Source organism: Micromys minutus, assembly GCF_963924665.1.
Source record: "Micromys minutus genome assembly, chromosome: X".
In the NCBI taxonomy this organism is placed as follows: Eukaryota; Metazoa; Chordata; class Mammalia; order Rodentia; family Muridae; genus Micromys; species Micromys minutus.
The window spans coordinates 42,640,456-42,657,233 of NC_137970.1; the positions used below are offsets into that span (position 1 = coordinate 42,640,456).

Sequence of the window (16,778 nt, forward strand, 5' to 3'; positions counted from 1 at the left end):
TGACCATGACTGATCTGTTTTGCAGGGGGCACACCCCTCCCTAAGTCCTTTGCTGCTGCTTTTCGGGTGAATGGGTGAACAGATGAAGAATCTGTGGGTGTTTATTACTTTGTGAAGAGGAACCCCAGGTGTGCAAACGTAAAAGTCTCAGGTTGCAGGAGTCATGGGAAAGAAGCATGTGAGATCCAGGGTAGAGAGGGTGGTTATGGTATGAGTGAGATAGAGAATGTGCCGAAGAGACGATGATTAGAGGAACCCTTAGTCAAGAGGCCAAAAATAGTTTATGAAATCAGTGAATCCTTGCTCTTCTGAAGAGGTCAGGCAGCCTTGTCTGGGGCCCACACCCAGGTCCTTTCTGTGTTGGTAGATTTCATTTCCTTTTTTCTATGTGCGGTTGGGGGTGAATTGGGTGAGGGTTGAGCATTTTGTCATGATTGCCCCTCTTAATCTATCCAAAAGAAGATAGGTTCTCTGTATGAGGTCTATTGTAGCAGGTTCCTTAAGTGTGATAACATAGTTCCTGTGAGATCTCTAGGTGTTAGGTTATCATGGTACACTGGTATCTTAGTGAAGCAATAGAAGCAGCTTCCTCTCTGGCTTGTACATTAGCTCAACTTGTCAGTTTTTTTCTTTAATATTTCTTTCTCTGCCTGTGACACATCCGAATGAATTGGCATATAAAACCAACTTGGTGAGAAGATCTAATTTATTCTCTTGATAGATTCTGGGAAGGCCTGGAGGTGGGAGCGGAGGTCTTAACATTGAGCTTGATGCCCTTTGCAAGGTTTTCATTTATCATATGTGTCTCTGTGACATTTGGATGACACAAATCGTTTTTCTTTTCTTTTTTTTTTCTTACAACTTTATTTTTAAAAAAAGAGGGATACACATACAGATTTTTAAAGGCATTTTGGCATAACACTATATAAATATTTTTGTCAGTACTTAATTCTTTTAGAGGTTTGATAGCATGAATTGAAATTGCATTAGTTACCAGAAGCATAAAGTACATGTAGGAAAATCATTTTTCTTTGTCCTAGATTCTCTGTTTGGTTTCTTTATAACATTATAAGTACCCCACCCCTTTCATTTAATTTTTTGTGATAGTTTTATCCTTCAGAACATATTAGCTCTTTAGAAATTTGCTTAGATGGGTCAGTGAGATAGTCACTTGTTGCCAAGCCTTATGACTTGAGTTTGATCCCCAGAACCAACATGATAGAAGTAGAAAACTGACTCTGAAAGGTTGTCCTTAAACCTCCATTGGCAGATTCCTACAAGCTCTCTCTCTCTCTCTCTCTCTCTCTCTCTCTCTCTCTCTCACACACACACACACACACACACACTCTATTGTAGGGGTATGGTTCCTTTTTGAAATGTTCATTGTAAGTTGAGAGGTAGCTTCAGTTGATTATCTGAGTCCTGTTAGAATATTAGATAGATTCATAGAGTTGTATTTGATTGCATGCCATGTCTATTTACAGCCTCCAGGGACAGGCCTGACTGGGTCAGCCAGGAAATGAAGAAAAGACAAATACACAGAGACACAGAAATAGTTCAGATCCATTGGTTGAGGATCTCTGTTGGAGAAGCCACAGCACCCTGGAAGTTCAGTGAATCTATCATATAGGTTTGAGTAGAAAGGTGGGATTACTGCATACAGCTGAAGAGGCTTAGGCAGGGTTGTTACATACAGATGAACCAGGAGTCAGGGTTTATGGCAAACAGCTAGATCAAGGATTCTGGTTTAGCTGGTCTTAGTGAAAGCAGCCTCTGTAGGGGAGTGATCTTTAGGCCATGAATATGGGATTGGGGGTACTATGGTGGAATTTTGTTCACAGTGTCAACACTTGCACTCAGTGCCCAGACAGCGCATTTGTACTGTTGCTCTGAGCCTCATCCTTCAGGGTAGGCTTTATTCATTCCTGCATGAGTCTGAGCTGGCGCCCATGTCAACAGCACACATTCACTCAAGATTTCACTCAGTCAGGGCTTCCTCTGCCTCCTAAAATTGCACAATGATGTTTGTTGCTTAGGCTATTTGAGAAACTGTTGGTAATTTCTGGAAAGATTCTGGTGGCCCTGTTTTCTGTTCCTTTCTGAAGACACTAGATGAAAGTTAAGATAATGGAGGAGAACTAAATATATAAATATATTTATGCTGTATATTTATTTGGGTGCATTCACTTTTGTGCTTGAGTTAAGATACTGATATGTGGTGGGTGGGGTGCTAAAAATTTGTTGTTGCATAGGCTGAAAAGTTTTTACTGGCTTCAGGAAATTGGAAAATGAGCTTGTCAGTTTAGAGGGCACAACAACAAGGGTTTAGGAAAGTTATCTCAAGCTATGGATTGACCAAAACTAGTAGGTCGGATGCTCTGTATTGTCTAACAAAGTCTTCACCCTCCCTTTCTGTTTGACCTAAGTAGGACCTTTTCAAAAAGTAATCCTGGTTTTACAGGATCATATGACACTGTGCTGGAAGATTTTTGAGAATCTTCATTTTCTCAAGGCCTATGTGATTAACTTTATGCAGCCAAGAGTTGAACTGAGCTGCTAGATTAGGTGTGGGTACCAGCAGGTCGTATGAAAGTTAGGAAAAACCTTAGGCATGGGAAACTGAAATTCCCCTAAGAAGCCCAGTGAGGCTCCCGTTGCACTGAAGAATGGTGTGTTCAGTCAGGCATCACTGAAGAATGACTTCTGACTTCTGACTTCTGACCTTGGATCAGCTAGGAGGACCTCCCTCAACATGGGAATGTTCAGTCACATTCTTTACTATATTTATAGGCTAGGAAGGGAAACCGGGGAGGGAATGAGCTGATTAGAGAGAAGTGAAGACATCAGCAATGATTAGGGCTGTGGTGCTCCCTCACAACTCTAAATGTGTTTGGTTGCTGCTCTTACAGATTGGAAGTCATTTTCTTTCCCTAAGTTGAATAATGCCATTCTAGGCCCATTAAATCACGCTGCCTTAGCAGAAATGCCAGAGCTGGTATTTAGGATTACTGTGTGGGACTTGTGTGACACTTGGGAGACTTTTGAAAATACAATTTTGCTGTGTTTTGTTTCTTCTGCTTCACTGATCAAAGAAGGACATGGGCATGGTTGTCTTACAATCTCAAAACGTAAAAGAAGTTGGCCTTTTACCTCATAACATTTATTTATATTTTTCTGGAAGCAATTTGGTCTATAATCTTCTGTCTTTTGGTATGTATCCTTCTCTGTATCAGGTGATATCAAGATTATCTAGTCCCTCTTCCTGGTCCTCTGAAATTAGGAGATTTACTTCAGATTATTTAGCCTGGTCAGGCAGAGAACTCTGGCTCTCTCTCCAGTCAATCAGATCCTCCTCCACAGAGGGGAAGTGTGGTAATGCCATTATCTTTCCCTAGGCAGCCATGGGTTCTCTGAGAACAGGATGTGGGGAGGGCTGGGGCCCAGTCACAAGGTATAGGGGATGGCCCTGAGAAGTGGGCTGTCATGTAGCCATGAAGGTTGATGCAGGCTTCCTTGGCTTTGAGATTCTTTGAGATTCATTAAAAGCCCCTATATTCATTCACAAATATCCACTCATGTGTATACCCTATCCCTACCTATGACATGGTTGTATTCTTATCCCAAGGAAGATATACTGGTGAAACACCTGTGTATATGAGGTCCTGATGTTTGGCCTGCAGTTCAGTGGATTGGTGAGGTCCGTTTACTGTACCAGCTCATTCCTAATTGTTCCCGTCATGCTAGCCAGATGAGGTTGAACAGCTTTGCCCTAGTAGACATTGGGGTTGCCTCCCTGCTCTTTCTCAGGGCCCTAGCTCATTTCCTACCCTCAGATAGCTCCTTAGTGCACGGAGGTAATTTGCATGTTTAGTTTCTTTTTAGGCCTCATCTTCCCCCTGCCCCCACGGCTTCTACTTGGTACGTCTGGAGATGTACTGCTGAGGGTGGGGAAAAGAGGATGTAGCTAGCTTCCTGTTCAAAGGAGGGTGGGGCTGCCGCCTTCCTGCTTGTCTGCCCCCCCCCCCCCAAGCTGTCATTCACCCAGTGCACTTAACTGCCTAAAGAGTTCAGCTCGGAATGACCGAAGCTGAGGGAAGATGTAGGCATATTAAAATGGGGATTTGTTCACTTTAGCTCCTCTTTTCAATGAGGGCACATGGACCCTCTGAAGGCACCTTTGGAAGCCAGTTAGTTTGACCCCGATATTTTAGGCAGTGAGACAAAGGGTCCAGAGAATACTATAAGGAATTTGTGGCAGAGCTAGGATGAGTAGAATTCTAGGAGACCAGACTGGAACTCGTTATTTTCCCAAGATGTTAGTCTTAGAGGCTTCAAACTAGCCAAGGTGCCTGGCGAGCTGTAGCACCCTCTGTGAGAGCTTATGGCTAGAGGCCACTAGGTGACTTGGATGGAATGATAACTGTCAAAATAACTTGAACTAAAAGGAATTGGGAAGGGCAAATAATAGTCAGCTTTGAAAACTCAGACTCTAGTTTTATCTCTGACTTCACACTAGATGCTTTTTTTGTCCCCCTGAGAAATGTATGTAGCCCAAGCTAGTCTTGAATTCATGACAGTCTGCTATAGTATGATGCTGGGATATTATAGTTGCCCCCATAAAGCCTAACCAAACAAATTGCTTTTGCCTCACAGAACCTCCCAGTTCTCCCTTTCATGAAAAGTTGCATCTCTGCCTTGCTTTTGGATGTTTGCTCTTTGTCCCTTAGTTCTCAGAGAATCCAAGAAGGAGAGGTTGTCGTTTAAGGTCTGCTCATTGCCAGAAAATTCCCTGGAAATGAGTAAGTGTGGAATGTTTATGAGACAGAGAACTCAGGAAGACTCTCGACAGAAGCCTTAAATTAGAGCATTTTGATCAATACATTTTGACTGCTGAGTTATCTGTACCTCCCACTGTCTGGTTCTTAACTAGATGGAAGGATGGTTGAATACTCTGGACAGTAGCTCAAAGGTTTGGCACAATTTTCTTTTTTTTTTTTTTGGCACAATTTTCTGATTAGGCTTTCAAACTCTCCTCCCTCTTCCTGAAGCACCTGTTCTGTCCATCCTATCTTCAAGGTCCCTGAATGAGGATTTCTGAACCAGAAAACATCTTGGACATATAGGTTACTGGTCCTGTGCTCTGATGTCACCAGCATCTGTGCCAGAGTATGTTTCTTTAAACTCAGGTAGTGAGTGTCTCGGGGTACTTGTTGAAATAGATTCCCAAGCCACCCCTCTGGAGAATATATTATAGTAATCTCAGGTTGGGGATTAGGAATCTGGGTTGTTGACTAATGTCAGAAAAGGTGTTTGCAATCGGTTAAGGGCACCATCTCATTAACACCAAACAACATGTTTGCTACCCTGGCATTACTAAGCTCATTTTACAAGATCTAAGAGCTTTTGGCTCATTGTTGGTAGAGCTAGATCTAATATTGATGTTTTTGGGATATAAATTCATGTTCTCCCTGCTACTGAGATACTACTTTAGTTTGTGGGGATAGGCGGTGGTAGCTCTTGGTAGAGAGGACTAGGCATTATCGCCATCATACTTTACAAAAAAGGATACTAGAACCTAGAGGGATGTAGTGGCTATAGAAAGACTATGGCATCCTTGATCTTTCCGGGTGTGAGTTATGTTCAGTCTTGGATAGCCTTTTACTAAACCACTTTCTCGGAAGTCTTCTAGTTAACCTCTGCTTTCTGTGTTTCACTCAGTCAGGTTGTTTCCAAGCCATTTTACCATCAGGAGCTTTACAAATTGGACCTTACTTAGAATTATCTTGGTGGATTTTACTTTCTGATGGCCAGTCCTTTTCTGACCCACGAAGCCAGAATCTTTGTGGATTGGCAAGGGACTCTTCAAAAAACTTAGCTCAGGTGATTGTATTAAGTCATTTTGAAGCCTAGTTTGTGATCTTTGTGATCCTAGCTGTGAGATTCTGGGAGTCTTGGTAAATTTTATTGGGTGGTAAGGATTAGTAATAAAAGACATTGCAAGAAAAAAAAGGCAGCGTTCAGAACAAGGAAGGGTGGCTTGAAACAAAGAACTTGACAGCCTTTGAAGAGGATAAAGTACCATAAATGCTCTGTTGTTTTCACTCATTCTTTATTATTTTGTTTCTTGGGAATTTCCCATCTCTCCTGAGAGAACATTTAAAAGAATGCTGGCTGGGCCAGCCTTTGTGGTGAATGCATGTAATCCCAGCATTAAGGTGGTGAAGGGCAGGAAAATTAGGAGCTAAAGGTCTTCTTTAACTACTGTGAAATGTCTACTTTCATATCAAAGTAGATAAAGTCAACCTTAATCTAGTCCTGGGGTTGAAAGCGATTCTTTTGGACTAGACCTGTAAGGCTTCTCCTGGCCCCTGGTTAATTTACTGATCCTGGCTTCGGCAGTTGTAACATTCAGAGATTTGGAACTCTCATAAGCAGTTGAAGGAACCTCTGCTGGTGCTTGGATCAACTGCATTGTTCTTCAGAGGTTGGTGTGTTGTGCTTCTAAGCAGAGGGAATAGAGCCCTCTTCTGGTGCCCTGGGCAGAGCCTGCATCTTCAGGCTGCCAAAAATGGTCTGTCTCCAGTCTACAAATAACTTCCTGTGAAACTTGCTGGCAGGAGCCTGGGTCAAGCAGGAAGCTGACTGGAGAGAGTGAAGCCCAGCTGGGTGTGGCTCCAAATAACCGTTTCTCACATTTGGATGCTTATTTTATTAACGATGGGCCTACTTCCTTTTCATTTCGGCACCTTCAAAGTTTTATGGGAATTGTTATTCTTGGCTACCTAGGTATGGACCCATTCCTTTTATTCTTTATGTCTTTGCTTCCATGTTATGAAATATTGTGCCTCCCTAGAATGTGTGGTAGTGGTTATCTCAGCATGGAAATTAGATCTGTACCCTGTTGAATGCTAGACTTCTAAATAGTGCCAGTTTTGTGTTTTTAAATAAAAACCTATTGGTGCAGCCTCCTCCACGTAGTATTTTCAGATTCAGTGTAATATGCTTCTAGGATCTAGGATGGCTTGAGACATATTAAATGTGCTATGGGATCAAGCTAGTTTTTAAAACCTAGATTTTATCTCTTTGTAGTGTTGGAGGTAGAACGCTGGTCTTCATTAACCCTTGGCAAACCTCTAGCCCTGAGCCACTCTCTTTGCCCAAGCACCCAGATTTTAATCCCTGTTCTCATGCTATCTAGTATGGCACTGGGCCAGTAACTCGGTTTTCCTATCTGTGAACAGTTGAATTTGAGTCAAATGCTCACTGAGGTCCTTTCAGGTTTAAGAGTTTGGGAATCCACACTGCTTTTTTTTTTTTTTTTTTTTTTTTTTGGAGAATAAAATAAAGAATAAAATAAGAATTTCCGAAGGGAAAAGTCAGCTGAATTTCTGGGGAATGACCATGTTAAGGACATCGAGGTGCAACCTATGTACCTGGAGGAAGATCTGAACTGAGGTTGGCCATTGTTTGTTTCTAGGGTATGTCCTGACTGATAAGCGGCTTTTGACATTGAGACCATAGTTATTTAAATGAGTGTGCTCGCGCGCTCACACAAACACACACACACACACACACACACACACACACACACACACACACACACACACACACACGAGTAGTTTCTTGCTGATAAGGTGGCTGGGAAGGTTTAGTACCTCAAACATGGTAACTGAAAGAGTAGCACTCAAGTCTCTAGTGCACTCTATCAGTTGAAATGCTTCTTGGAATTTTTGGAGGGCAGGGCTGAGCCAAAACAAATGAAAGAGACTCTTGTCTCCTATGCCTTTTGGAGCTGCTGGAGTGGTTGGAGAACTAATGTTGAGTCATGTAGGTATGGGTGTGGGTCAGGATTGCTGTGGTTCTCTTCTGTAGAAACTGCAGAGAACAGACACAGACATAGGAAAGGTTAAGCCCAGGTAGATCTGGAAAGGTCTGAAAATAGGTCAAAAGAGAGGTAAGGAGGTAATCATGCCAGGTGTCATTTCTAAATCATTAGGGAGAAAGAAGCATGCACTGTTGGAAAGTTGATGTGAGTGTGTGTATATGTTGGGGGCAAGGCACAGATAAGGTGAAGGGTTCTCCACCTCCTGAGCCAGAAACTCAAGGCAACTCTTATTTTCTTCTTAGAGAAGAAGACCTTGAGACTGTTCTGTTATCTTAAGAATCAAGGTAGTCCAGGCCTTGTTGCAGGAAATGCTGGGTGAAGGTGATTCGGGTGACACTGGTGATTACTCTCTGCCTGAGGAAGGGATTCGGGTTCTGGAGTTGTCCTAGTAAGGCCTGTACCTCCTCTTGCCCCTCTCCACCAATTATAACTGTCTTCCTCCCATTATCAGCCCTCTTAAAAGCCCAGAATGAAAAAGGCTTCTCCCTCAGAATTCAGAGATGGCAGGTAGTCAGTAAGGTTGTTGAGCTCAGACCCACCTGGTTTTGTACCAGGGAGACAAGAGAATCCTATCCAAGCAGTGTTTCCCAGATGTACCCAGGCTTCCTATGCTACAGTGTGTGGGCTTTGGCTAAATAGTTACCAAGACAGTATCTGAAGAGAGCAGTGAAATTACCATGACTAGAGAGGTGGGTGGAGTTATGGAAAGAGCTCCAAGAATGTCCAGAGGACACGCCTCCACCAACTGCTAGCAGAGGAAATTTGGCTTAAGTGATTGAACTGAGAATGTGGGTGATGGGGCTGACACCGTGTTGGCATACAATAAGTGTTCTGTCACCTGTGCCTATGTACTTCAGTTTTTTCTCCCCATGTTCCCACCAAAGAAACAGATTTCATTGTTAAGAACACATAACAGGTGAATTATGGCCAGACCTCTCTGTTGTGGAGTACTACCATTTACCTGGGCGAGCCTGACTCTAAGGAAAGGGAAGGTCTCTTTGAAGCCACTGGGTCATAGACTAAAGCACTCCAGCTACTGCTGCCAAGTCAGTCAGCATCTGGCCTAGTTATATTTCAGGCTATCCAGTTTGAGACGTAAGAGTGATCCTAGTTGAAGCCTTTGGATGGTGGACCACCAAGAGGAGTTAATTCTCAGAGAGGCTTCCTGTGGGAAGTATCTATGCTCAATTGTTCAGTAAACTTCAGTCAATTTATTGTTCTTGGACTAGAAGTGGGAGGGCCAGTGTATAATTCGAGGATGACACACTCTTGAAATGCATACCCATGATTTTTGTTGTCATGTTCCTTAAGCCCTTCTGTTCTCCATAGATACAGTCTTTGATCTCAGCGTATGTCTGCATACTCAGGCCCAGCTTAAGCAAGGATTTAGCTGTGTAAACAATGCTCTCTGCTTTGAATTATGCTTTAAATTGCTAGTTTACTCACATCAGCTCCTTTATTCCCTGCCAGGGAAAATTTCCTGAATTTGGAAGCTTCAATTTCAGGGTTTAAAAAGAAATTTCTATGTTTGTACTTATGTGTGCACTTACCACAGTATGCAGAGGTCAGAGGACATCTCATGATAGTTGATTTTTTCCTCCTAATGTACAGATTTAGGGCTTGAGCTCAGGCTGTAAGGCTTACTGGTGGGTACCCACTGGCTACCTTCTTATTTTTAACCTTCCAAAACAAGACTTCTCTTGTCTTTCTCCCTGTCTGTCTCTCTCCCTGTTTGTCTGTCTTTCTCCCTGTCTGTCTCTCTCCCTGTTTGTCTGTCTTTATCCCTGTCTGTCTCTCTCCCTGTTTGTCTGTCTTTCTCCCTGTCTGTCTGTCTGTCTGTCTGTCTCCAATGAATAAGTTAGGTCAATTCCAAAAGGAGGGACATATTACCTAGTAGGGGTAAATGTCCAGAGGGTCTCTTGTGATAGGGGTCTATGCTATAGCTTGTCTTATATAATTTTCACCGCAGATTATCAAAGAACAAACCAACCTTTAATTAGTACTAATTCCTTCTATTTCCATCAGTTTTTAGGCTCCATTTATTTTACTCAAATCCCCTTGTTTTGGTTTTTCTATTTTGAGTTCCTTTCCCAAAATCAATCTTATCTTTAGAGATCTATGGAAAAACCACCTTAATATGGTTCCTAATTTGCACAAAGGTTTTTTCTGTTCTGCTTTTCAGGGACTTCCCTGTGTATTACTATTACAGTTCTTTGGAAATTCAGTAATTGCCTCAAGGTCAGAGTAATTCTGCAGTTCTACAGCCATAGTTCCTTAAACAATGTGCTCCATCTGTATTAGGTGAATTGAAATAAATTTCTAGAAAGTTCCTTAACCAGAAATTCTTCTATCCATGAATAGCATTTGAAACAGGAAAGACCTATGAATGTGGATACAATTGGCTCTGGACCAGCTGTGGGTTGAAAATGTTAGCGGAAAAATTGCATCTGTACTGAACATGTGCAGACTTCGTCTTCCTCAAACAAAAAAGAATGGTGGCTTATTTATATAACATTACATTGTATTAAAACATTTGTTTATGTTCTGAGAGACTGACCCCTTACATATCCTAAGTCATGGTTGTACTACAGGGCTGTATTCCTAGCCCTTGTGTTTGGTATCAAATTGTTTAGACATGATTTAGAAACCACAAGAGGATATATGCAAATATCATGACATTTTAAAAGGGACTTCAATATTTGTGGGGTTTTGAGCCCATGGGGGTCCTGGAAGCAATTCTTTATAGATACAAAGATGGCAGCATTTGTTTTCACTAAGTTCCAACTAAAGATTTAGCTGTTAATCAGAAATTTGTAACAGCAGCAATACTTACGATACTGTCATCAGTGAAAGTCTGAGATACTTAGTTACTCTAGGTCTCTCAAATACCATTTATACTAAATTAAAATTACAATAGCATGGTCAAAAGACTTATTATCACTTTCCTCCTTCAGGGACTATTGACAATTAATGCTTATTGGAGGAGTGGTGTCACTTTTTAAAGTGACACTGCCACAGATAAGTTGTCCTTGCTGTGTTGACAAACTTCCCATCTCATGCTTGGACAAGGAAATCAAATTAAACTCAGTAGAGCAGACAGAAAAAAGGAGACATAGAAACAAGGGGAGGAACACATTGAGAAGAGTGCCAATGGGAGATGCAGGGGATGCAGGCTGTGTAAAGTGACTAAAATTCACAATAGAAATGTATGCATCTGCTAAAATAAAAAGATTAGAAAACACAGTAATAATTATTAAGACCCAGTGTTAGGTAATTAACTTAATATAATATATAAGAATACATTATTAAATTTAATATTTATTTTAATATAAATGGTCTTGTCTTTATTTTATGCTGTAAAAGTATTCTGAAAAGTGTTCCATTGACTTTGCGAGATTGGCAAGAATGGTACCTCTCAACAAAAGATCCAAAAGTAAAATTTCTTCTTCTCTCTGTACTATCTTCAGTCTGCCTTTTCCTGCATCCCTGCACCATACTAGATAACTGGTCTACCACTGAACTACATCCTTATCTCCATAGCCCTCTATTGTATTACTTGATGGCTATTCATGTATTTATTTTCTTTGTGCCCACTTAGCCTTGTGTCCCAGACTTGTAATTCTAAATTAGAAAGAAATATTGATATGAGAATAAACCAATGTATTAGAAAGGCCACTGTCCCCATTCCACTCTCTCTATATTATTAGTCATTGGGTATTTTTTGGGGAGGGAGTGGGATTCTTTGGGGTGTGTGGTGGGGTGGGGAGTTGGAGGGAGGTTGAGGGTATACATATGGAGGTCAAAGTACAATCTACAGAAGTCGGTTCTTTTCCTCTACCATATGCATCTTAAGGATTCAACTCAGATGTTCAGGCTTAGTTAGTATCAAACACCATCTTGATAGCCCCAAAGTTTGAACTTTTTTTTTCCCAGAGCTGAGGACCGAACCCAGGGCCTCGTGCTTGCTAGGCAAGCGCTCTACCACTGAGCTAAATCCCCAATCCCAAAGCTTGAACTTTTATATGTCTATGTAATAAGCATCTTTTGGCTATGTTTTTGAGCAAAACAGCTAGTAGTATAAAATTTATCTTTGATTTTTTTTAATGAACGTCTTCCATATTTTGTAAGAGGAAATTAACATATTGGTTTAAATAGTAAGGTCTGCACATAGACCTGTATTCCAACTCCCATATAATACCATCAGTGATTATCTGTGATATAATATACATTGTATCTATTTTCTCACCCTCGATGTAGAAAGTATCACAGTGACTGTTGGTGCTAAGAGGGGTAGTAAGTAGGCAGTACCTAGTTACTTGTATATCTAGATACATGAGAGCTGTTGTAGATTGTTGCTATATTTACTAGTACCCACTGTAAATGTTTTAGTAAACAACTCATTCATGATAAAATCTGAATTATCATTGATGTACATCAGGGAATATACTTCTAAGGTTGGGACTGTATGGCCAGCGAAGTTGTATGTGGTTGTCTTACACGTTTTTAATTTAAAATTAGCTTTTAAGGATTTATTTAATTCACCTTCCTTCTGTGCAGAAATATTTTGGGAAAGTGTGACCTTCTGTCTCTCCAGATCAATGACTGTACACTTGTCTGAGGTTCAGGAGTCCTTTCCATTCCCTTGGAAATATGGCTGAGCACTTAAAAATGTTTATCTTTTGACCAAATATATCTTGGTGAATGATCTAATGACTCGTGGTTTTAAATACCCATAGGATGTATCAGGAATTGTGTGAAGCACCAGGATTACCAGAGACAGCAGAAAAGAACACCATCTTTGCTTTCTGGCTTGCATCTTCTGAGTAGTAATAGAGTCTATGAGGTTGATTTGGGTTAAACTTTTGTCTCAATCTGTAGACAACATTACTCCAACTTACTACTAGTGTGTATCTGGGATGCTGGCCAGGGGGACTGGAAGAGACAACACAGACACATGAGGAAAATGATGGGCTGGGATACACCAAAATGTAGTGACTAAACTCTTTTCCTCTGAGATTATATAAAAGCTTTGATTTGGTTGCCACAGCGTGTCTCATTCTTCTTCCCTAATAAACTATTTTTACTTGATATTTTCTCTTTTCATTTAAAAATAGGATATGTTAATATTTTTCACTTAAAATATTTTTGGATTAAAATATAATTATAAAATCTCACCCCTCCTTTTTCCTTCCTACCTGGTAGTTTGATCTGTGTCTGTCTCCCTCTTTGTCCTTACATTAACTTGGTTTTGGTAGCATGTTTATATTGTACACATTCACCTCTGCTGATAATCTTTTCCTCTCCTGAACAAGACATAAAGGTAGGAACTGTTATCAGAGCAAGGCAGTATATAGAACCACCAACTTCATTATCAGAATGATCCTCAGACATTGCTTTAACTGTTCCCTCAACTCAAACCATGTCTGTCTCACGTTGATGAGGGAACCTAAGGCCCAAGAACAGGAATTCAGGTTGGCAAATTGAGCCCATTATAGTGGTGTTAACCTTGAACCCAGTATTCTTACACAATTTTAAATATATTTGTATGTGTATATTGTATACACACACACACACACACACACACACACACACACACACACACATACTTTGATCATATTTTTCATGCTGTCCTTTCATATCCTCTTTACCTTCAATAGTTTTTTTTCAATCCTCCAGTACATTTAATTAGGGTTTTTCCCCTATGAGCATGTGTGGGAGGTTACAAGGACAACTTACTAGTGGCTACACAAAAATGACTTCTCTCCTGTAACAGTTAATTGGCTTTTGCTTGTTAGAACAGGATGGAATGTCATTAGCCCCTACCCTATCCATGTTGATGTGCCCAATATTGTGCATATCTTGTGGAAATATCCACCATTGCTGTGAGTTTATAGTTACAACTGCTGGGACATAAGGAGAAGACTGTTTACAGCATTTCTCTCCTCCTTCCAGCATTTACATTCTTATTACTCTAACGTCTACAGTTTTCTCTGGACTTTGGGTAGGAGTAGGTACATGACGATTCCTTATTTAGGTACTCAATAATCACTTATTCTCAGAACTTTGACCAGTTATGAGTCTGTATTAGCTGAGAGCCATTGCAAAAAGGAACTTCTTAAAGCTCCAGAGCAAAACTAATCTGTGGATATAAATACATGTTAAGAGGCCAGTTTGACTGCATTTCTATTGAGTGAACAGTAGTAGGTTCCTCAGTACTGCATATGACTTCCTAGGACATGGGCTTTTGAACAAGTTTATAGTACTGGGCATCAAATCCTTCCTGTGGAGTTGGCCTCAAATTCAATCAGAAAATGGTTATTCCCACAACCATCACACCTTTATTGCAGCGGTTCTCAACCTTCCTAATGCTACAACCCTTTAATACAGTTTTTCATGTTGTAGTGACCGCTTACCATAAAATTATTTGCTACTTGATCATTTTCTACTGTTATGGATTATGATGTAATATCTGTGTTTTTCAATGGTCTTAGAAAACCTCTATGAAAGGGTAATTCAACTCCCCCAAAGGGGTCATGACCCGCAGTTTGAAGACCTGTGTTCTATTGCATCAGCAGTACATTTTGCTTAGAAGGTTGGTGTTGTAGCTTGGAAAATTCGTAGTGGAGAATCCAGTGTTCTTTATTTTACCTTGTTTCTGTAGAGATCTACTAGTGCCATTGATAAACCGGGCTATAGATCAGGGGTAAGAAGAGAATGCTGGGGGATGGAGCTGGCTGGTATAGATGGGGAAAACTTTCTGGAAGAAATATAATCAATACTTACGCTTTGTAGTAGAATGATTTTCATTCTTTGCCTTTTGGTAGAGCATTGTCTGTGGTTGTCTTTTTATCTTTAGTAATGTGGTTGGGAATATAGTTGTTATGACTTAGGTCAGTATTTTCCCTTTCTTCATACCAATTTCTTATTTATTCACTTTCTTGGCATTTGGGTTTGTTCTAAGTTGAACATAGATGTTTTCCCCATCCCCTATTGAGCACAGAACCTAACAATTAATCTGCTTTCTTTCATCTCATCCTAGATCAGTGTGCGAGTAACCACCATGGATGCAGAGCTGGAGTTTGCCATTCAGCCCAACACCACTGGCAAGCAGCTGTTTGACCAGGTAAAGGAGGACCTTGTTCCTTAACCACTTCTTCTGTTAATAGATTTTTTTTCACAGTGCAGGCCTCTCATTCCTTCAATGCTTTGGAAAAGGTCTCTTTTTCTACTTGCCTATCCAAGCATGTCGAAAACAAAGGGTGATTGCAGACTTAATTAAAAAGGAGGCAAAGTTTAATGTTGGCAACCTGAAATCTCAATCTCATTGTTCTGACACATCTGATCCTTGATCCTAAACAAGGGAGAAGAGAGACAGGGAGCATGATCATATGCTAGATTTGCTGAAAATATGAATATATGGAGCCTTCAACTGTGAAAGATGTTTACTTATTTATGTAGCTATCTACATACAAGGCTCTTCTTAAAAGTTCAGGCTGTTCTTGAACTTACTGTGTATCTGAGGCTAGCTTCTAACTCATGATTTTCATTCCCCTACCTCCCAAATGCTAGGATTCTATGTGTGTGCCTCCAGACCTCTAAGTTGTCCTCTCACTTCCACATGCAGACTGTGGCATGACCATCAATGCACATATACAAATGTGAAAGAAATGGGGGCACTTAATGCTTACTGCATAGAACTTTTGTTTTTATAAACATGTAATGTTACTTATATCTTAATCATTATCCAAAAATCTGGTTACTGTGACATATTAGATTTGCATAAAATTCCAGATCAGAACAAGGCAATAAGAAAACCCAAATACCTTAGGAGAGAGTATTAGGTACATGCATGTGGTAGAATAGTAAATGATGGCTTCCTTTCAAATACCATGATGCTTTTTGTCACATTTATGAATTAGAATAGGGAGATAGGCTCAATCATCTCATTTTGGATTTAGTTGGAACTTACTCCTTCTCTTGAGTTTGTTTTGTATTTTTGCTTTGAATAGGCAATCACTGTAATTTGTAAGGTAATCACTGCTGGTTAATTTGTGAAAATACAAGTTAGTCTGAGGAACTTTTAAACATAAAACTAATGTGTTGATGATCCCATAGCTCACAAGTGATTATAGTACTAGCCTGCAATGACTGAATGCATTTTGATTATATTAAGGTTTTGCATTCCTTCTTTGCATGTGGGTTTTGTGTTGGAGAGCTTTTAAAGGGACAGACTGATGCAGTTGAATGGATACTGGATATAAAATAAGGAATTCTGGTCTCTATAGCTGTTTTTTGCCAACTAATATTTTTGTTACTTCATAAAAACCTTTCCCTTATTTCCCTTCTTTGGACCTCAGTTTCCCTATCTGTAAGGGGTTTCTCAGATTTGGTTATCTCTTAAAAATTTATACCTGTCACCTTTTCTGCAGTTTCTTCTTCTTCTGTATTTCCATTGTTTACAGTTCAGACAACCCTTTTTTTTTGTAAAAGAAGGAAAATGCCTCTTTTGAATTGGTAGGAGACAGGAAGCTGGCAGAATATCTCTTCTGAATTGACTTTGAACAGTCTATAAGACAAATAGGATGCATCTACTATACCTCACAAGTCCCTGGGTCCCTTGTTTTAGATGGTAAGATTTCAGGAAGAGGTGCAGAAGGGAGAGTATCAGTCATGGTGATTCTACTCTTCTCCCTCTTTCTTCCCTGCTCTTGGCACTGGGCTTTGTTCTTTTGTAGTGGATGGGGGTGGCTACTGAAGGCAAAGAAGGCATGACTTAGAGCCTGGGGCAGTAAAACAATCTGTGGGCAATGTTTTATTCATTTTAAAAAGCCTCAGCTCACTAATTTATTGTTAGTGTTGGTTCACTTTATGTAGTGTATGTATAGTTCTATGT

At 40.4% G+C, this 16,778-nt stretch overlaps 1 protein-coding gene across 1 annotated transcript in view; it reads left to right on the forward strand.

The window, feature by feature from the left end:
* MSN (moesin) overlaps positions 1 to 16,778 on the forward strand; it is a 70,876-nt gene that overhangs the window by 29,725 nt on the left and 24,373 nt on the right. The window contains exon 2 of the mRNA XM_080909671.1: positions 14,925 to 15,008. Within this exon, the coding sequence (XP_080765797.1) occupies positions 14,925 to 15,008 (84 nt within the window). The remainder of the gene's footprint in view (positions 1 to 14,924; positions 15,009 to 16,778) is intronic.